At 43.6% G+C, this 21,727-nt stretch overlaps 1 protein-coding gene across 3 annotated transcripts in view; it reads left to right on the forward strand.

Moving 5' to 3' along the window:
• The window catches only part of KCNA2 (potassium voltage-gated channel subfamily A member 2), a 50,988-nt gene that overhangs the window by 22,064 nt on the left and 7,197 nt on the right, over positions 1 to 21,727 (forward strand). The window contains exons 4-5 of one of the 3 annotated variants that reach the window (XM_055114621.2): positions 8,772 to 8,856; positions 10,982 to 16,088. In XM_055114621.2, coding sequence (XP_054970596.1) covers positions 8,772 to 8,843 — 72 coding nt within the window. In that variant the 3' untranslated portion in view covers positions 8,844 to 8,856; positions 10,982 to 16,088. Of the gene's footprint in view, positions 1 to 8,771; positions 9,148 to 10,981; positions 16,089 to 21,727 lie in introns of those variants that run through there. The other 2 variants (XM_055114628.2, XM_063599419.1) reach the window with 2 other exon arrangements.

A 21,727-nucleotide genomic window follows, 5' to 3' on the forward strand; every position in this document is an offset into this window, starting at 1 on the left:
TGCAATCATTCAAGCAAGGAGCACGGAGGCTGGGATGGTTGCAGCAGAGAAGTTGGGGAGAAGCAGTTGGACTTTGGATACACACTAAAGGCAGAAGCAATGGGATTTGCTGGTGAACTGAGTATGCAATGTAAGAAAGACAAAGGCATCCATCATGACTCCAAGTTTTAGGTCTGAGCCCCACCCAAGCATAAACCCTCTGCCCTCAGCAACAAACTCTGGCCCGTCCTGGGAGCCAAGGGCAAGGGCCCAAGTAGGCAGGCCTGGCCCTGACTTAATTACAAGATCAATCCAACCAGCTGCCCTGCCAGCAGGAGTGCCCCTGGGCCTCAGCTTGGCCAGCCCCTGGGGTGTAGCTCCTGGGCTTGTCAGAGGGAGTTAGCCTCACACTATGCCCTGGGTCACATCCAGCAGGCCTGGCTGGCCCTGTCACTGGCTACCTGGAGCCCAAGAAAAGTCCAGTCCAGACTAGGCCTAGGCTATAAGATTTGGGGCATTGAGCCTACTGGGACTTGAATATCTAGGGCTCCTGGGAAGGGAGAAGAACTGTGAATAGCTGACCTGACTCTTGATGAGCTGACCAAGCTGCTGGGCTGGGGTGGAGGAACACTGAGTGCTGATCCATAGACTCAAGCCGATGCTCATTACCCAAACTAGAGAAACATGGTGGGCACTCCAGAAAAGGCTGATCCCAGAATGCCAGGCTCATTCCCAGCATGATAAACTGGAAACACTGCTCAGGGACTAGGTTGGGTCAAACCTGCAGAGTGCAGAACCTCAGCTCTCCCTACAAGGATCAGGGTGGAAGAGGAAGGGACCAATGACTGCGGTTTGTATGATGAGGAGCCTGCCTTGAGTTCCTCCCTGAGCTCCCCGCTGCTATTGTCCAAATGAGCTTACTGGGACATGGCATCTTTCCCCAGATCCAAAATGGGGCCATACATAGTTCACAGGGCCTTCCCAGGGTTAGATGTCATGCAGATTTTCCAGGCAGAGCCTCTCCACTAGGCCCACAGCTGCCTCCCTCCAGAACTCCCCCAAAGATAATTCACATCCCCTGTGTCTCCCCAGTTGTAAAACTGCTTCAGGGCTTAGGTGAGCTCTTGGGGCTTAGGGGAGTTGGCCCGGCTTCAGAAATAGGACATCAGGAGCAGGTAGGGACCTTAGAAAGCATCTGATGCATTATACAGATGGGAAGGCTGAGGCCCAAAATGGAAAGGAACTTGTCCAAGAGCACAAAGTAAGTAGGTGATAAAGCCAAGAGCCCAGGGACTGCACTCCCAGTCAGGGCTGTCTCCATGATCCGTCATTCATCACCAGAGCCACGTGACCTCCCCTCACCTCCAACATTTCTCCCAATTCCGATAGCCTCATGGAGCTGAGGAGCTTCTCAGTGCTACCCGCCTGCCAGCAGTTCCCTCAAGCTTCCCATGATCTTCTGAAATGGAGCCATCCTATTTAGAAAACGGTGTGGGGATTCGCCTACACGCAGCAGGGACCCTGAGAGTGTGATCACCCCATGTTCAGTCCAGTTCTACAGATGCAGGTAGAAACCCGAGTTCAGGTTTCCTCAGGATGAATGATCCAGACACGGACTTCAGCAAGAGTCATTTGGCTCCACTGAGTGCACCTTTGGAGAAGCAGCTCGAGAGTTCCCCACCCTTACCTTGGGAGTGGCACCAGTCTTAGCCCATGGCCAGCGTGTCTTCACTCTGGGCCCCGGTATTCCCCACTGGTTCTCAGAAAACCAGCTGTTTTGGGATACCTCTCCTCTGCCGGATGGTGGAAGGCGGGGATGAGGGCCATCCCTGGCCCAGGAACACAACTTTCATTTCTGCCCCCCACTTTGCAGCACTTGGAGTACTCCCACATTCTAAATCTCATCTGAGCCTCACAATGACAGAGAGGTATGTATTGTTATTCCCTCTTGGCAGATGATGAAACTGGGCCAAGAGACACAAAAAGACTTGCTGGGGCCATGCAGCTGGTTGGACGGAGTACTGGGTCTAAGCAGAGTTATGGAAAGCAGTTTTTTATGCCCTGATGTGTCACAGCCATCCTGGAAGACAGAATGACCAAGTGGTAGAATCACCAAGAACCCTTATATTCCCTGACCTGCCAAGGTCACTGAGCATGAGGTAGCAGGGCGAAGATTGGAACCAGGACCCTGGTTCCCAGCCTGGTGCCTGCTCTATCTTGCCAGCCTTGGTGATCTTTGGGGTTAGCCACAGAGGATCATATCTACCATGCAGCCTCATTATGAGAAGTAATGTAGGCCCTAGGCCTGGATCAGAAAACACAGTGACAATAACCATAACAGGGAACATCTCTTACCTGCCAGGCATTGCGCTGGGTACTTTGTATGCCCTGTTAACAATCCTCGCACCACCGTCTCAAGGGAGATATTATTAGCTCCATTGCACAGATGAGGAGACCAAAGCTCAGAAAGAACTAGTGACTTGCTCAAGGTGACACAGTTAACAGGTGCTGAGTCTGGGACCCAGAGCTGCTGGCTCAACCTTCGTCACTGACAGCATTCTGTTCTCAGCTTAGACATCACCATCTCAGGGGGGTCTTACCTAAACAGCTCCCATCTAAGTGGCATCTGCCCGCTCTTCATTTTCTTCAGAGCGTGTGTCACAACCTGCAATTCATTTCATCTACTAATTCACCTGTTTATCTTCTGTCTCTTCCACTAGAATGTAAGACCCAAGAGGGCCAAGACCATGTCTGTCTTGATTACTGCAGAATGCCTAGAACAAAACCTAGCACACCATAGCACTCACCAGGTATTTACTGAATGAACAAACGAAGACTCTCAATGTTGGCCAACAAGAGCATGCCCAAACAGCAGTGAGTCTGGCAGTGCCTGGATGTGTAGAGGAAACTGCAGGCCTAGTGGTGGAGAGAGCATGAATTTTGAAGTCAGCCTAACCTCAACATTTACTGGTTGTGTGGCCTTGGGCAAGCTCGAGGCCTTGGTTTTCTCATTGGTTAAAAGGCAACAGTAATACTTGCTTTCAAGGACTGCTGTGAGGATTAAATAAGATAATAGAAAGCAAGCACCCAGAAAGGATCCTGACATATCCAGCCTCTAGTACAGAGCAGCTCTCATCCTCTTCCCTGCTAACAATGAATTTCAGGACTCCAAGCTGAGAAAGGTCTGGGACCCCACTTGCATTAGAGGCGGCGGCTGCTGGCCCAGCCTCAGAGCCTGTCACTGCTCCCCCACCCTGTGCATGCAGCAGCCAATTTCAAACTATGTAAATATGCCAGGCTGCCTCCTCAGCAAGGGAACAGCTATACTTAGTGCAATTTGCATGTATTTTAAGCTGACTTGTTCCAGGCAAAGAAGCCGATTCATGAATTTAATAACATTCACAGAGTCCCAGAATGTCAGCACTGGAAGAGACGTCAGAGACCATCTAGCCCAGCCCCTCCTTTGGCAGAAGAGGATGCTGAGGGCAGTGGCATGGTCCAAGGTCATGGAGCTGGCAGGGAACAGGGCCAGCATCCGACCCCTGGCTTCTGATTCCATGTCCAGGGTTCTTTTCAGGGCCATCTGTATTTCGCTCTATCCCCTCCCAGCACTCATTTAAGCAAGGATTGAATGTTCAGCCCTCAGATCCTCATGCTGCCTGGACCACTTTAGCTCAAGGGGAGAAGTCTGGCCTCCAAGGCTACCTTGAAGGTGGGAGTGAGACTGTGGGTGTGGTCTGGAGGCAAGCTGGGGACTGGCCGTGTGCAAAGGACAAAACAGATCAATGGAGATCCAGTCCATGAATCCTTCCCTGGCTGGGCACTGAGTGACCGACAGAATGAAATCTTGCAAGCATCCTCACTCCCCACAACAGCCCATTAAGATGATGCATTAGGTCACCCAGGGATTTACTGAGAGCATATTTTTAACTCTAGTTGACAGCTATTGCAATCTGCCTGCCCAGCGAGCCTTCTCTCTTCTTCTGGTAACAGTGCACTTCTTTGTTTTATGGGAACAGTCCCCCTGCATTGATTCCAATGGAGCTGTCAATCAAAGGGCCCTAAGACCTTGCTGCAGGGCTGGGCACGTGACCTGCATGGAATCTGGTTGGAGGTTCAGGGGTAGTCATGTCATCCAAACAGTCCTTTTAGGAGAGTGAGATGCATGCCCAGGGGGAAAGGGTGTTGTTCTTTTCTCTGAAGCAGCTGTGGAATGATGCAAGCCGGTGCGGACAGTGGCTAGCTTTGCCACCACGAGGAGAAAGCCTGGCTGAGAAAGAAGTTGGCACAGTGGAAAAGAGAGCTCGACATGAAGAGACCGTGTACTGATGCCATTATTAAAACGTCTGGATCCAATTGTGCCTGAAGCCCATCTGAACTCCCTTAGGTTTCCCTATTTTCTCAAGCTGGTCTAGGTTGGATTTATTCCCTTGCAACTGAAACACTCCTGGGGAAGGCACTAATCAAGATCATCTCCTGAGGTGATCCATCCCATGAAGTGGCTCCCTGCCACAAAAATCATACTTCTTTACAGGAAGGGTCCTAAGCTGTCCTTCTTAAGCTTTATAGGAGTCTTTTCATTCTAACTGAGTGTATTTGGGGCCTACACTGTGCCAGGTGCTAAATGTTTAGTTACCCCACCAATCTTCTGACAATTATTGTTATTGACCCTATTTTAGAGGTTAGGAAACTGATGCTCATAATGGTCAAATAACCTCAGCAGGGTCACATAATAACTAAATGTTTGAAGTAGTCTCAAATCTAAGTATTTTGACTCCCAGTGCATTAATTAAAGTATCAAACAATGATGATGATGATGAAGCTCATTGCTACAATTATTGAGCACTTATTGTGTGTCAGACAGTATGTTAAACACTTCTCATATGTCAACCACTTCTCCCAAAAACCTTAAAACTTTACAGCAGAGGAAACTGAGGCTTGGAGTGTTTATGTACCTTGCCCAGCTAGTAAAGGGGAGCTGGGGCTGGCCCTCACCAGAGCCCTGCTGCCTCTCATTGCAGGATCCTAGATGATAACCTCAGGGCCAGGTGTGTTCATGCTGCTCAGCCCCTTCCTGAATTCACTGACTGGATTCTCACTTCCTATCCCCTCAGCTTCTGTCTCTTTAGGCTAAGGAGAGACCCTATTGTTGTAGGGATGGCTCCAGTTCCTCTGTGTTGTCCGGCATCCCCCCAAGTCAGGCCTGGGCTGGCCAGGCTCCCTGAGACACTGTCATCTGGATCCTCACCCTCAGGAGCCAAGGCCAAGCCAAGGGCACATTTATAGCCCCTCTTTTTATTGCTGCTCTCAGGGAAGGGTGGACAAAGGACCAAACAAGGGTGGCAGAACCCTTGCCAGGGGCTACCTGAGGTTGGTATGAGTAGGCTCCAGGTTCTCCACCTCTCTGGCCCTTGTGGCTCTGCTTCCACCTCCCTGGGAGCCCCGCTTGGAAGCATACTGGACTCTGGTCCCCTGGGGGCAGAGGCAGTGGCTCCACTGCATTTATTTACAGAGCAAAAATGGTGCCTGCCTGGAACACTGGCACACTGCCTACCTTCCATGAATAGTTCTATGACCCAGGCCAAAGAGTCCCCTTATTTGGGAGAGGGAAAAAGATCTTTACACAGAACAGCAGAATGGTGCAGAATTGTTATCTTTTGTCAAGACCACCTCTCCCAGACTCTAGGCCCCATTCTCTTAGGACAGGCACTTCCTGCCCACTGCCAGACCCTGTAGATATTCCTCAGTGTGACAGATAGTCCAGATAGTCAATGATGGGTGGGGCTTCTGTGGGCTGTGCCCCACCTGAGACACCAAGGGGAGACATGGGTACCCGCCTAGGTGGGAAGGAACTTGTCTTTTGGTCACCTAGTCAGCCAGATAGCTTCCCAGGCTGGGACTGGCCTAAAAAATGCCAAGTCAGCCTTGGGAGGAAACACCTAGGACAGCAGGCACACATGGCTCCATCAGGGCTGTATCCCTGAGGTTCTCCTTCAGTGTCCACTGGGGCCATTTTGTCCAGTCCTCTGCTCTTGCTTCTTCCATAAGTGAGAATTTACATACACTGTTTCATAAAGCATCACAGGGAGAACAATTCCAAGGATTCTCCCAGCCCCTCATCCAAGAGGTGATTGTCCTTCGGCCTCATAGGAGCCTGTCTTTGACCAAACTTCAGCCTTCCTTCCTCCTTGCCCTTTTTCCATCTCCACTCAGTGTCCCCTGAGCCCTGAGTCATGCGGGGCAGCTGTTGGAGTAGACAGAGAACCAGCTTTAGCTTCCAGCCTGGGTTTAAATCACAGCCTCCCAATCAATAGCTGTGTGGCCTTGAACAGACAACTTCTCTGAACTTTGGTTCCCACATTTGTATAAAAGGGATAACTCCCTCCTTGCCAGGTGCCTGTAAGGCTTAGAAAGTATGTATATAAAGTTGCTGTCCTAACTGTTTAGTAAAAGATAGCCACTATTGTTTTTGCTATTATTTTCAATAGCTTATCCCTCTAAAATCCCAGGTCCTCTTCCCCATCAGATCTCACACCCACAGCTGCTTTCCTGGACAAACACTCCCTGATACTCTGTTCTTATGCCCACCCCAAGCTCTCACTTTGCTGAGGCTTTCTGGAGACAATGTTCCAGTCCCAGGTGTCATGTCCAACAGTGAGAGAGTTAGAGCCACTCATACCCCTCAGGGTGTCTGGCATGGAGATCTGATTTCTTCTCTCTGTCCTCGTTAGACCCCTAGAAAAAGCCCCATGTGGCCAGCGAAGGCCTACAACCTAGTCTCAAGCAAACCCCCTCAGAACACTCATGAACCCTCACAGTGAATACAAAATTTAACTCAAAATGTATCATAGTCCTTAAGGTAAAACATAAAACTATAAAACTTCTACAAGAAAACTGGGGAGAAAAATCATTATGACCTGGGTAAAGAGTTCTTAGAGATGACACAAAAGCAAAATCCAATTTTTAAAATGATAAATGGAACTTTGTCCAAATTAAGAACTTTTGCTCTGCAAAAGGGACTGTTAAGAGAATGAAAAGACAAATCACAGATTGGAAGAAAAATATCAGGTTGGTACAAAAGTAACTACGGTTTTTGCCCTTGAAAGTAATGGCAACCTAATATTTGTAAATTACATATCTGACAAAGGACTTGTATTCAGTATATATAAAGAACAACACTCAACGCTAAGAAAACAAACAACTTTTTCCCAAAATGGGCAAAATATTTGAACAGACACTTTATCGAAAAAGACATATGGGTGGAAAATAGGGACATTAAAGAAATGCAAATTAAAACCATAATGAGGACCACTAAAGACTTATCAAAATGGTTAAAATAAAAATTCCTGACAATAGCAAGTACTAGTGAGAAAGCAGAGCTACTGGACTCATATATTCCTGGCCTCAAATTTCTACAGCCACTGTGGAAAACTATTTAATAGTTGCTTTTAAAGGGAAACATATATGTAGTATATAACCTAGTAATCCTACTCTTAGATAATTATCCAAGAGAAATGAAAACTTGTGTTCACAAAAGAAAACATTACATGAATGTTTATAGCAGCTTTACCATAATCACTAAAAACTGGAAACAACGCAGATGTCCTTCAGTAACTTAGTCACTGGATAAACAAACTGGAACACCCAAACAATAGAGTACCATTCAGCAATAAAATGTAATGAACGATGTATACACACAATGACATTGATGAATCTCAAGTGCATTTTGCTAAATGAAAGAAGCCAGATCCAAAATATATCCTTATATTTATAGAAGCATATAATATATCCTTTTATTTATAGAAGTTTCTGGAAAAGGCAAAATTATGGGGTTAGAGAACAGATCAGTGGTTTCCAGGGATTACAGATAGCAGTAGGGGAGGAATCAGCTACAAAAGGATCACAACGGGATTATTCGGGGTGATGGAACTATTCTGTATCTGGACCGTTGTGGTAGGTATACAACTCTATGCATTTGCCAAGATTCATAGATCTGTAATCCACAGAGAGTGCATTTTACTGCATGTCAATTTAGAAAACTAAATCTAATAAAATGATTTTAAAAACAAAAAGAAGAGACTATAAGTAGTAAAAGGAAAAATAAGCTAGCAGAGTTCAGGAAACAAATGAAAGAAAAATAAAAATATTGTAAAGGTGAAAAAAATAGAATACACATAACTAAAATGCTGTCAACAACATGGTAGACAGGATAGAAGAAATTATAAAACAATAAAGAAAAGAATAAAGATATGAAAATATTGCACAAAACATTAAAAATACAAATGACAAAGAAGATCCAGAGTCAATAGCATTGCTGTTTGTGGAGAAGGGAACAGATAATAGGATAGACTAAGTATTCGAAGACACACTAAAGTAAAAGAAAACATTCCTGAAAAGCCTGCATGTCAAAAAGGGTACACAGTGCTTTAGGAAACAAAAAATCTGTGAAGAACAATCTATATCAAAACATTTTGCTGAAATCATTCAACTTCAAGGATAAAGAAAGAATCACAGGGACATTGGAAAAGAAAAAAGGTTAAATACAATGTGAAAAATATTATTTTGTTAGTTAACTCATTAGTTTAACCAATATATATGGTGCACCTGCAATGTGCCAGGCACTGTGTTAGGTGCCAGAGTGATAAATAAAGCAAAGTCCCTAATTTCATGGAGCTTAAATTCTGGCAAAAGGACAGTCAATAAAAAACATTTATCAGTTATGGTATGAGTTATGAAGAATGATAAGCCAGGATGTGGGTATTAAGACTGGTAAAGACATTTTATTTTTATAGGTGGTCAGAAAAGATCTCCCTGATAAAGTCACCTTGAACAGAGGTCTGAAGGATGTGAAGAAGGAGCCATAAGGATATCTGAAAGGTAGAGCATCCCAGAAAAAAAAAATCAAGTGCAAAGATCCTGAGGTGGGAATCTGCATAAAGGCTCAAGAACAACAAGAAGATTGTGGCTAGAACACAGTGAGTGAGTGAGTGAGTGAGTGAGTGGTAGAAATGATGTCAGAGAAGTCATCTGGGGAAGATCTTGTAAAGTCTTCTAGGATATAAATGCTAAATGTGATAGAAAACCATTAGAGGGCTGACAACTGGGGAGTGTCATGATGTAATTTTAAGATAATAACTTGGTATTGTATGAATTACCTGGAGAATAGAATTCAATAGGATGGGTGGGGTGGGATGGGATGGGATGGGATGGGATGGGATGGGATAGGATAGGATAGGATAGGATAGGATAGGATAGGCTAGGCTAGGCTAGGCTAGGCTAGGCTAGGATAGGGTAAGGTAAGGTAAGGCAGGGTAGGGTAGGGTAGGGTAGGATAGGATACAACAGAATTGGATGAAACAGAAGCAAGAAGTCTCTTAGGAAGTAATTACAACAGTGCCAGAGAGAAGTGTGATGGCTCATGCTAGGGTGGAATCAGTGGAGGAAATGTGAAGTAGTGAGAATCTAGATATATTTTGAAGGTAGAGTCACCCTTTTTGCTGAAGGACTGAAAGTGAGATATGAGAGAAAGGATAATTCTAAGGATTTGGCCTGGACAACTGGGTGAATGGTGGTGCCATTTGTTGTACTGGGAAATGATGGAGGAATAGTTTTGGGGAGTTGAGCTTTGGTCATGTGAACTTTGCCAAGCCCATTAGCTATCTCAGAGGAAATGCCTCAGACTTTCCATTAACAACACAGTCCCAAAGACAGGGAAATCATGCCTACAACATTCCAAGAGAAGAAAAGCATAGCTTAAACAGGCATGTCACCTTCAAGTATAAAGCCAGTGGACAGATACCATCATACATGCAAAATAAGAAGACTCCTAGAAAAAATTATTTGACTATAAATCTAGCCAACCAAATAGTAAACCAAAATAACTTGAAGATCAAATTTGTGGTTTACAAAAACCAACAACAACTAGTATTAAGCATTCCATAGTCCACAGTCCATAAAGATTTACATAGAACAGAAAGTAAATGACATTACTTTGGACAATGTGAAAGTAATGCATGTGATAAATATCTTGTGTTGTGGAGGAGGAGAGGGGAAAGAGCAACATGCTGATTTACTCACTTTCATAGCAGAGAGTCATTAGATAGTGTCTAAAATTTGAAGTTTCACTTAAAATTTATTCTACTCTCTCAATACTTATTTTCTCTTAACTCTGAGGGCTATTTTAGGAACTAATATTTCTGGTGAAAAAAACATTTATCTGATGTTCAGAAATTCCATGTCAATTCCTTGAGTTTCCTATTATCCTAGTAAAGCTTTCAGTTAAATTAAATTTACTACATTTTAGTTAAAATGCTACATATGGTGTGATTCCATCCTGGTGAAATTATTTCTCTCTCTATCTCTTTGTGCCCATCCATCTACTCCTCTCTATGCATATACACATAAAGACATGACCAAAATAGTTACCACAGATTTTTAGTGATGATTCCTTTTGGGTAATATGAATAGGGTGATTTTTTTCTCAATCAAATATTTTATTTTACAAGCTGGGTGCAGTGGTGCAGGCCTGTAATCCCAGCTACTTGGGAGGCTGAGGCTGGAAAATTGTTTGAGCCCAGGACTCCAAGACCAGCATAGCCAACATACCAAGACCCCATCTCAAAAGGAAATCTTTTAAAACTAGCTATTTACATGTAAATACAAAAGGTAATTAATTTTTAAAACTGAATAGCAAGCACAAACTCAGCTGGGTAAGTAAAGAACAATATGTGACGTCTCCAGGAAAAGGTAAATGGAAGAGTCCCGTGGTCACTATCTGGTTCCAGCTTCCCTAAGGATTTGCACGAGCCCATCTGGGGAGGTAAATGGTCAAGGTCATGACTGAGTCTTGGAGAACCTGGGGCTTCCCATACTAGGGGGATCTGGTGGCACTGAAGTTTGGGCCAAGGACAAGCATGTAGCCATGACACTGCATGGTGCAGAGTTGGGGAAGGAAAGGAGGGTGGTCAATTTTGTTTCTGAACTCACTATGGACAATTTCCAGTTCATGTCCTCAGGTACTATGCATGTGGGCTTTCAGAACAGTAAGAAGCATCTACTAGAAACCCAATAGGGTCTCAGAAAACAACACTGCCTAACTACCAAGGTTATTTTGTGATGGGCCAGAAGAATCAGTATGTTCTGATATCAGGAAGGCATGCAGCAGAGCTTCTCTCACAGACCTGTGGACAACTTAGAGAACTCTCAATGAAGGGTGGTGAGGGAGGCTGCAATAGCACCCAGTGTTGACGCTGTCCTGATCAGCATTCCCACTGACGATTTGGATGAGGACACGGACAGCATGCTGATCAAACCTGAGAGGGCATGACCCAGAACAGATGTCACATTCCATCTTAAGAGATTCTTCAGGCAAAGACTTTGGAGCTTTAGTTGGCTTGTCTCCGTATTAACCAATCATGTGATATTGCTCCAACAAGTCATTACTTGGAGATCTCCACATTGTCTCTGCTTGGGCTTTGTAGAACATGTTGTTTCTTCTGCCTAGCTATCCTTCACCTTCTTTATTAAGGTATGGCTTTCTCAAAACTCAGGTGTCAGTCCTCACTGCCAGAAAAGCTGCCACTTCCCCAACTACACCTCTGTGCTTTCTAAACCATTAGTTCAAACCTACCATCGCTTTCACCAAAGTGCCCTGTAAACATGTATCTTCTTTGTCTGTCTTTGCAACTAAACCCTAAGCTCCTGTTCTGAGCCCTCTGTATCCCCATCAGTGAGAAGACTGCCCAGTACTTAAATGCTTGCTAAATAGATAGAAGAATGGATGAAGTACAATTGACTCTCCAGCTAGAGCAGCAAAACCTAGGGACAAATAAATGGACAACGATCTGTGACTACATCCTCTCTAGATCCAACCTCCGAATGTTCAGTAACCTCAGCACTAATTCCAAGCTTGGAGAACTCAGGATTGTAGATGCTTCTGAGTTTTCTAAGCAGAACTCAAGCTCATAAGCTCAGTTTGCTCACTGGTAAAGTGGGCAGATTGGACTGACAGCTCTAGCTAGGGCTTGGATGTACAGAGCAGTTGCACAGGGCCTCATGGTCAGAAGGGCCCACTCTTGGCTTATAGCTCTGCAATTGCCATCTTGAAATTATTAGTTTTTGAAAAAGGAGCCCTACATGGTTCTTTTGCACTGAGGCCTGCAGATTGTGTAGCTAGTTCTGTTCATCTATGAGTATAAAAGAATCCATTTTATTTTTATTATAAGCAAAAACCATTTGATAAATATTCAAACCTACGGCAACTTGCATCTCATCTTCATCAATTCATTGAACAAATACAGGTCCATGTTTTGCATAGTTGTCATCAGAAAATACATACTACTTAGCCCCTTTGCCACTTATTGTTTTGTATGTACACATTTGTCCATGCCTTGACATTGTTCCCATATTTGTCATTCTTAATAGCTCTATCATATTCTAGAATGCAAATAGACTGTGAGTTTCAAACCAAACCCCAATGGTTGGGCATTTGGGTTGCTTGCAATTTTTAAAAATAGCATTTCTAAGAATAAGTAAATACAAATTACTTCCTTTTATCTCTTTTGGGGTATTTCCTTGGAGTATATTCTGAGAAGTGGAATTCTCAGGTCAAAAGGTAGGAATAACTTTATAGCTCTTAAATATTACTGGATTGCTCTCTTGGAAAACTGAACCAATTTATGGAGCCCTCATCAGCAGATACATGTAACTGCTTCTAAAGTTCTGAAATAATTATGTTTTACTAGTTTAATATGCACATAATGATATCTTAACATTGAAAATAGCCTAAATGTTCAACAGTAAGGTACTGAGTTTTAAAAGCTTGGTAAGTTTGTACATTTTTTCTATACGATCAGTACAAATCAATTTTTAAAAGCACCCAAGTCCCCTGGCCTGGCTCACGGTCAGTCCTCGCTCTCAGCCTTGGCCACTCTGTGTTCAACAAGCTGACCTTAAGTATGGATCTCCCACTGGGCAGAAGGCTTTTGCCCAGAGCTGTGCTACAGAGGCAGAGAGGACAAGCTGGGTCCTGGGGCCACCACTTCAAGCTGTGCACCTCCACGAACCTCTGGCTTTTACCTGGGAGCTAGGGGTGATAACCAAGTGCCTTGCAGGGTTAAGGAAGGATTTCATAAAATAATGTAGGAAGCAGGCTCCCTGAAAGCCTCCAAGTCAGTTGCTGTCATTTTCTAAGAAAGTTGGCTGTGCAGAGCAACTAATCAACACTGACTCGCCCTGTGGAATCTCAGCCATCCTCAGAGAGGAAGAAACAACTGTGAACCCCTATTACATCTACAAGCTGTGCACCTTCCAGGTGGGAGGATTACAATCTGGTACCCACTCCCACCTCCCCCAAACTTAACAATAATACATATTTATTTAGCAAACATTTAGAAAGCACTTACCATGTGGCAGGTACCCTTCCAAGTGTTTCACCAAATTAACCCACTTAATCATCCTAACAATGTAGTGAGGTAGGAACTGGCCCCATTGTACAGGTGAGAAAATAGAGGCAGAAGAGGCTGAGTGACTCACTCTCACCAAGTCATACAGACGGCTAGTGACGGAACCAGGATTCAAGCCAGGCCTTCTAGCTCTAGCTCGTCCTCTAGAGTCTACAGGCTTGTCCTCTAAGCTATACTGTCTCTAAATGAATCAAGGGACACCAGAACCAAAATAGACCCTGGAGTCTATTTGAAATAAATTCTAGAGTCTATTTGATGATTCTACTCTAACCCCTTCACTTTTAAGATAAGGAAACTGAGGGCTTATCAGAGATGATGACCCACCCAAAAGCACACAGTGTGCAGTGGCCAAGCCGGATGGAAACCCAGGCCTCCTTATCCTTGAGGCAACTCTTTCTACCACATCTTTTTGCAGCCCATCTGCTGCCTTGGATCAGTGACTGGGCAGATCCGTTTCCGTGGGATAACCCTCGCAGCCCTCTTCTCTGAAGGCCCAACCCAGAGAACTGAGCAGTTTCAATGCTGTTAAAAAAGCAGACTGGACAGGTCAGCCCTGGAAAAATCAAGCTGAGACCAGTGCTTTCTAAAGAAACACCAAACCCACCCTTTGTTCTGGCCAACAGAGCAGTTTTTTCAGGTTGTTTCTGTCCAGAGGACTCAAGGGCTGGGCAAGAGAAGCAGCTAAATCACATTTCTTTTAAAGAACATAATGCAGAGGGACAGAGGAAGAAGGATTCTCCATCAATCCAGGAGAAGCACTTTCTGCCAGGATGGGTGCCAGGAGGGGCCCTCCCCTGCCCCCTCCCCCCAGTTTTATCCACCCTCTCCCCTCCCGACCCCCATGCCCAGTCGCCCCCACCCCCACGTCAGAACTCCACGTGTCTCCTTCTAAGATGAGTTCTGTTGCTTCCTATCCCTCCTCCACCTCTGCTGATGTGCACCTTCTTTGAGCTTCTATGGTTATAAATAAATGATGTCTGGATTGATTAGAGGATCAGCTTTCCCTCTAGCAACAACCCTGAACTCTCATTTCTGAAATCTTGCTGCCCACTAGCATCACTCAAGTTTCATTTTGCACTGGGACTTTAGTGGAAAGAGTTCTCACCTGGGAATGCAAGACGATCACGAAACCTGGAGTCAGGAAATGCGGGTTTGAATCCTGGTCCTGCCACTGACTCTCTACGTCCTTGGGCAGATCACTCCATGATCTGCAACTCAGTTAGTGCCATTAAAGGGGATGGTAATTTCTGGCCACGTTCCTCACAGAATTATTGAAAGAAGTGAATAAGTGTGAAAATACAGTAAACCATAATGCCCAATGCAAATGTCAGCAGTAGAGCTGCTCTGCCCTGCAGCTGGCTAGTTTCCTGACCCTGGCACAGCTCTATTTATTGCTTTACTCTTCACTTTTCACCTCCACATTAGGAATAGTCACACCTACTCTTCCCCAATGCCTCCTAACATTGTTCTGGGGACAAAAATGACATACACATGCAAAGATACTTTTAAACAATAAAATGTTTCTTCTCTCTGATATTAGTGACCTTAAATGATGTTTATGGAGAGTTTTAAGTGAAAAATTCAGGATACAAAATTGTGTATATAGTAAAAAAAAAAAAAAAAAAAAAGCAAATCCAGAGAAGAGACTAAAAGGAAAGATAACAAAATGCTAACAGTAGATGTCTCAGATTTATTAGAATTCTTTATCTGCTTTATGAATTTTGTTTTTCCCTACAATGAGCATGTTTAATAATTAACAGAGAATTTTTTTAATCAGGCTTTTTTTAAAAGTTGAGAAGTCTTGTTCTCAAGTTGCTCACACAGAGACACACCAAGAGCAGCCAGATGGATGCTGTAAAGCAGTTATGCCCAGTGTGTTAGAAAGGGTGTGGGAGAGGGGCCACCCGCAGGGAGGGAGGAGGGGAGGCCACCAGATAAACGGCCAGCCGGCCACCACAGAAGCACCTACCTGTGACTCACATGGGCCACCACAGAACAGCAGAGCTGGAAGGCAGCTCAGAAATCTTTAGTCATCCACAATTCCCCATCCCCATTTTCCAGATCAAAATTCCAAGGCCAAGACAGGGACAGTGACTTGTCTAAGATGCCAAGTCTCCCATCCCCTAGTACTACAGCCCTTCTGTGCCATCTCTGGGGGACTGTGAACTGTTTACCTGCCAGACTGGTGCTTTCATTTCTTTAGCTGATACTCACCCCCACTTCCCAGTTCACTGGTTGCCATATTCACCAGGGAATCAGAATCACTAATACGGTTGGGCACCATATAATTCAAGATGTGAATCTGCCATACTTCTGTTCAGAAAGGAAGACCATTAAAGACACAATGGCTGAGTAACAAAAATCATAGAATTTCGGGATTTTAGAGCACTGTTACATTACCTTGCAGGCGAGGAGGCTGAAGCACAGAGACATTCACAGCATCCACAAGGTTACACAGCTAGTTTGTGGATGTACCAAGTCAACACCCAGCTCTTTTTACTCCTGATTCAGTGCTCTTTTCCATTCTATTGTGCAGCTCTTCAAAAATAAATGAATGAAAGAAACCCAAAAGATGATCATCAGTGTTATAATTTAATAGCCAATCATTACAGACCGGAATTTCCAAATTATTTGGAACTTATATAACTTTATATATAAGTTATATAGAACTTATATAACTTATATATAAGTTATATAGAACTTATATAACTTATATATAAGTTATATAGAACTTATATAACTTATATATAAGTTATATAGAACTTATATAACTTATATATAAGTTATATAGAACTTATATAACTTATATATAAGTTATATAGAACTTATATAACTTATATATAAGTTATATAGAACTTATATAACTTATATATAAGTTATATAGAACTTATATAACTTATATATAAGTTATATAGAACTTATATAACTTATATATAAGTTATATAGAACTTATATAACTTTATATATGTTATATATAACTTATATAAAAGAGTTAATGTCCTAATGTACAAACAATGCCATCAAATAAGTTTTTTTTAAGTGACAGCCCAATTTTTAAAATGGATAAAGGGTACAGAGGTAATTTATAGAAAAAGAAATACAAGGCCGGGTGCGGTGGCTCAGGCCTGTAATCCCAGCACTTTGGGAGGCCGAGGTGGGTGGATCACAAGGTCAGCAGTTTGAGACCAGCTTGGCCAATATGGCGAAACCCCATCTCTACTACAAAAATACAAAAATTATCCGGGCATGGTGACATGCGCCTATAGCCCCAGCTACTCAGGAAACTGAGGCAGAAGAATCGCTTGAATTCAGGAGGTGGAGGTTGCAGTGAGCCGAGATCACACCAGTGCACTCCAGCCTAGGTGACAGAGTGAGAAAGAAAAAGAAAAAGCAATACAAATCGCCAACAAATATATGTTCTACGTTTATAAAACATGTTTGTCGTAAGAAATTCAATTCAATAGAAGTAGGATTGGAAAAGGAAGCTTGAGGGACCTTCATTTTTTACATCCTATATTTCTTCATTGTTTAAATTTATTGCTAAAAACATTTTGACATTTTTAAAAACCAGCCCTCTAAAATATAAAACTCTATAATCACATGATTTCAAAGGTAAACATTTTTTGATGTTTGGAATTATCTGTACCAGTATTTGCCTTTGTCTACCTACAGCACTGACATGCACCAACAACAATTAAACAATAGATTCACACCATTGATCAGATATGTAAAAAAGCCAAAAGTGAAAACAACTTGAAAATATTACATAAAATTATAGGAGAATGTTGTTTTTAGCCTTGGACTGAGACAGACCTTCCTAAATAAAACATGATACCTGAAAGCCATAAGGAAAATAGCTGACAGATTTGACTACTTACAAATGAAAAGTTTTACACAACAAAATACTTACAAATAAAGTTAAAAGGCAAATGAAGGGCATGGAAGAAAATATTTGCAATGTATTTAACACAAAAGGATTAATATTGGATTTATGTAATAACTTCAAATCAATTATAAAGACCAAACATCCAATGTACATTAAAATGGATGGAAGTTATAAAGAGGCAATTCAATTTTAAAAATTAAAAATAAAATTTAAATGGCTAACAAACCATTTTTAAGATGCTCCACTTCACTTGTAATCAGAATACCCATAAAAAGTTGTTTAAAATTATAATCCATTTATATTACAGAATACTACAGAGGCTTTTTTTTTATTAAGTCCTATTTGTATGTACATACATGGAAAGATCTCCAGATGCATTTCTTGGAAAAACATGCTCCAAAACAATGGAAATAGTACAATCCCATTCATGTTTAAAAGCTTTACATCAGCCAAGCATGGTGGCTTACACCAGTAATCCCAACACTTTAGGAAGCCAAGGAGGGCAGATTGCTTGAACTCAGGAGTTTGTGACCAGCCTGAGCAACATGATGAAAGTCCGCCTCTACTAAAAATACAAAAATTAGACGAGCATGGTGGAGCATGCCTGTGATCCCAGCTACTCAGGAGGCTGAGGTGGAAGGATTGCTTGAGCCCAGGAGGTCAAAGCTGCAGTAAGCCATGATCACGCTACCGCACTCCAGACTAGGCAACACAGCCAGACTCTGTCTCAAATAAATAAATAAAGCTTTGTATCCGTTTTCATTTATGTACATATACCTATAAATGCATGGGCAAAATTCTGAAAGAGTACACATCAAACCATTAAGAGTGATGTCCCTCTGGAAGGAAGTGAGAATGAAAGAGATAGCTTTGGAACCAAGGGGACTTTCACCATTTACTTTATTTGCTAATGTGTGCATTGTTTGAATCTTTTGTAAAACAATATTCCTGTATTCCTGTATTTTAGAAAACAATAAAATAAAATAATAGAGAGGTCATCATGGCTGTGATTTCTATGAACCAAACTAGCAGGAGTTGTCTAAATTTTAGAAATAATTTCCTAAGATAGAAATGAGACACCCAACTTTATAGAAGCATCAGGAAGTTTCTTCTAAGTCTATCCTCAGCTTTCTTGGTGCGCTGTCTTGCTTCCACTTGTTCTATCCTCAGGGTGCACTTAGAAATCAAGTCCACTGATGGCAAGAGAAACCTTCAGGCTCTGATAGAGAAATGTCCCCACCTCTACCTGTTCCCACTTTTACCACTCCACCACAGCCCCAAGCCAGAGCAAATCTCTGCCTCTAACCAGTCTCCCTGCCCCTGGAACCCTCCAGTCAGAAGGACAGCTTCAGGTCCTTTGCAGCAAAGTCCAGTACAAAGTGAACTCATGCAACCCCAAAGAGAAGGTCTCCCAGAACCCCTGGTCAATTTCCACTACCCTCACCCAAGGGATGAGAATTTCTCCACCACAAGATGTTAAAAGATGTCAGGCTCAGAAAGTCATGGATTCACCAGAGTATGTGAGCACCTACTTACGTGCCAGATATTATACAGGGTCTTTCATTTCTGGTGCTTATGTCTTTCAGGCCATACTGTAATCCCAGGGTGGGCACTATTGCTTGTACACATTTTATCAATGAGAAAACCAGGATCGAAAAGGTGACATCATCAATGGTCAGTTCAGTTCCACAAACACACATTAATCAGGTGCTCCAGGCACAGCCCAAGGTGTTTGGTATTTATAGAAAAAACAATTGTGCTCCCTACCCTTGAGACTCTCAACAACAATGAAGAAATATTGGGGCAAAGATAATACCCTACAGAGTCCAGTGTTAGGCACAGCAACTTCCTAATGAAAACCAGCTTGACAGTTTGCCTCAGAAGTATGTAATTTCATCATATTGTACTGTGCGCAGTTCAGAGATGGAGATAAGCATTTGGTACCATGGAAATACAGGTAACCTAGCCTCAGGGTTCAGCAAAGGCTTCCCCAAAATGGCAAGCTGGGATTTGGACCCAGGTCTGTGTGACTCCAAGCCTCATGCCCTTTCCACTATGCCACAGTGCGTGGTGAAGAAATCTCGGGGTGCAGATATACTCAACAAGAGAGGTCAGTCAGACCAACATATCATACTGAAGACCAACTGGACACAGTCTAACTCAAAATTAGGCCCTGTAATGGGGTACCACAAGAAGACCAGCTTTCTCCTTTAGCTTTGAGCTTGGGAAGCTCAGCCCTTCTTCACTGTACCTCAAGTGCACCCTTGCATTCTGGGGGCTAACACTGCTCTCTCCATGGCTTCCAGAACCCCCCAAGTCCCATGGTGCCATCTCCCCTTCCCTGACCACTTACAGGCATCTTCCTTCACTCCTCTGCCTCTGCTTGCAACTTGTGAGCCAGTCCTAATGGCTACTTCTTGCAACCTCAATTCGTTTATCAAGTAGTCTGATCTAATTTCTCCAATCTTCATCCCTGCCTCTGGGACTTCTCCCAGAGTCCACACAACTAGCAGCCCTCCCCACATCGTGGCCTCCCCCTCTGATACTGGTTGGGCCTGATATATAACTCTCACTCAGTGGACACATTAGCCCAGCCAAGGTGCCTCAGCAGGGGCCGCCATGCCTCCAGTATCCATGAGGTAACTCATCACTAGTTACTTTCACTACAAAACAAATTTCTGGTTTCCCCCTGCCTCAGAGCAGGCTTACCTCTCTTCCCAGGTCAGGCTAAGTGCACCAGCCACATAGTGGGCACTTTGAATACCAGAAAGGGAGGAAGTTTTCCTCCAATCACAGGCTAATCAGGAGTGGGTCTAGACTACTCTGGTTACTTACAGGATACTCCCTGCTGTCCCTCTTCCTTTGCATACCCCTCAGCACACACACAAAGCACATGCCTGCCACACAGACACAGCTGTACACAGAGAGGGGCATTGTACTTTGAAACAGTGGAAGCCAGAGCTGGCCACAGAGGCTCTTTCTCCAACAAATGCAGATGCTAGAGATGCAGCCACTTGGCCGCCTAGGAAGCTCCCCATCCTCTCCATACCCTGCCCACTTGGGTCCTCCAGGAAGCAATAGCCTGAAAAAAAGACAATAGCCACAGGCCACCCCACATCCCCCTCCCCAGCCCAGAAAATCCCATTCGAAGCAGACAAGGCTTTTTAACAAACAATTAGCTTAAATTTTTCATTAGCTGCTGCTTTCTCTGCAGTTCCTGCCTCCACCCCTTTCAAATCTCCAAGCTACGTATATAGCTGGGGAGGCCCCAGCCAAAGGAGAGTCTAGCGGATGTTCGGGTTGAGGCTCCCATAAACCCACCTCCGAAGTGGACCTAATAATGAAGCTGATTGTGAATTAAATCAATTACCTCCACACAGCCCATGTGTGGCCTACTTCAGACAGGCATTTCCCAGCACAGCCGCGAAGCCTATCCTGCCGTGAGAACTCCTGCTCTTCCCTGCTAACGAGGATGACCATGGTAATGAGATGAAGATGAAGAAGATGAAACTGGTAAAGATAAGGTAGATTCCTTACATCTGTGTCTTCTATCATCTGCAATGTCCTTCCACAGGCAGACTCTCATTTTAACCTCGGAACAACTCCATGAGGTTCCTGCAATCCTTATCAGCCTCTGGTTTTTAGAAGAGGCAAGTGAGCTTCAGAAGTGAAGTGACTTCATCTAATGACGCAAAACAATCGTAAGGCTGGGGCAGGATTGAGGATGTCTCCGAAGGCAATTCCAAGCTGGAATTTCAGAAAAAGAAGTCCGATTAGTTCCCTTTTCTCACTGGGGTCCAGATCTGGGAAACTGTCTAGATGCATGGATGGATGGATGCTCAAGTACTGCTACTCTGACCAGTTATTTTGGAGATGGTTGAGAGGTGAGGTGAGACAACAACCTCTCTCTACTGTTGCATCATGAGATCCTATTAAAAAAAAAAAAAAAAAACAGAAAAAAAACCTTTCTTTGGTTCTAAATTTATATGCAGACCATGGGGAAGGAGCTCTCACACATACATATACATTCCATATGCTGACCTGTGGAGAGGAGGCATCTGGCCTCTTATTCTTGTCTCCATCATCGCTGCTAAGGATGTCTACCCATTATCCCAAAGACAGGGCTCTCCCAGGTATACTGCTTGCCCCATGTAAAAGGAAAATAAATCTTGGGACCCCAAAATTACTAAGCTAAAAGGAAAAAATCAAGCTGAGAACTGCTTAGGGCAAACTTGCGCCCCATTCTATTCAAAGTCATCCCCCTGCTCACTGAGATAAATGCATAGCTGATTGCTTCCTTTGAAAAGGCTGATCAGAAACTCAAAAGAATGCAATCGTTTGTCTCTTACCTACCTATGACCTGGAAGCCCCCTCCCTGCTTCAAGTTGTCTCGCCTTTC

Source organism: Pan paniscus, chromosome 1 (genome assembly GCF_029289425.2).
Source record: "Pan paniscus chromosome 1, NHGRI_mPanPan1-v2.0_pri, whole genome shotgun sequence".
In the NCBI taxonomy this organism is placed as follows: Eukaryota; Metazoa; Chordata; class Mammalia; order Primates; family Hominidae; genus Pan; species Pan paniscus.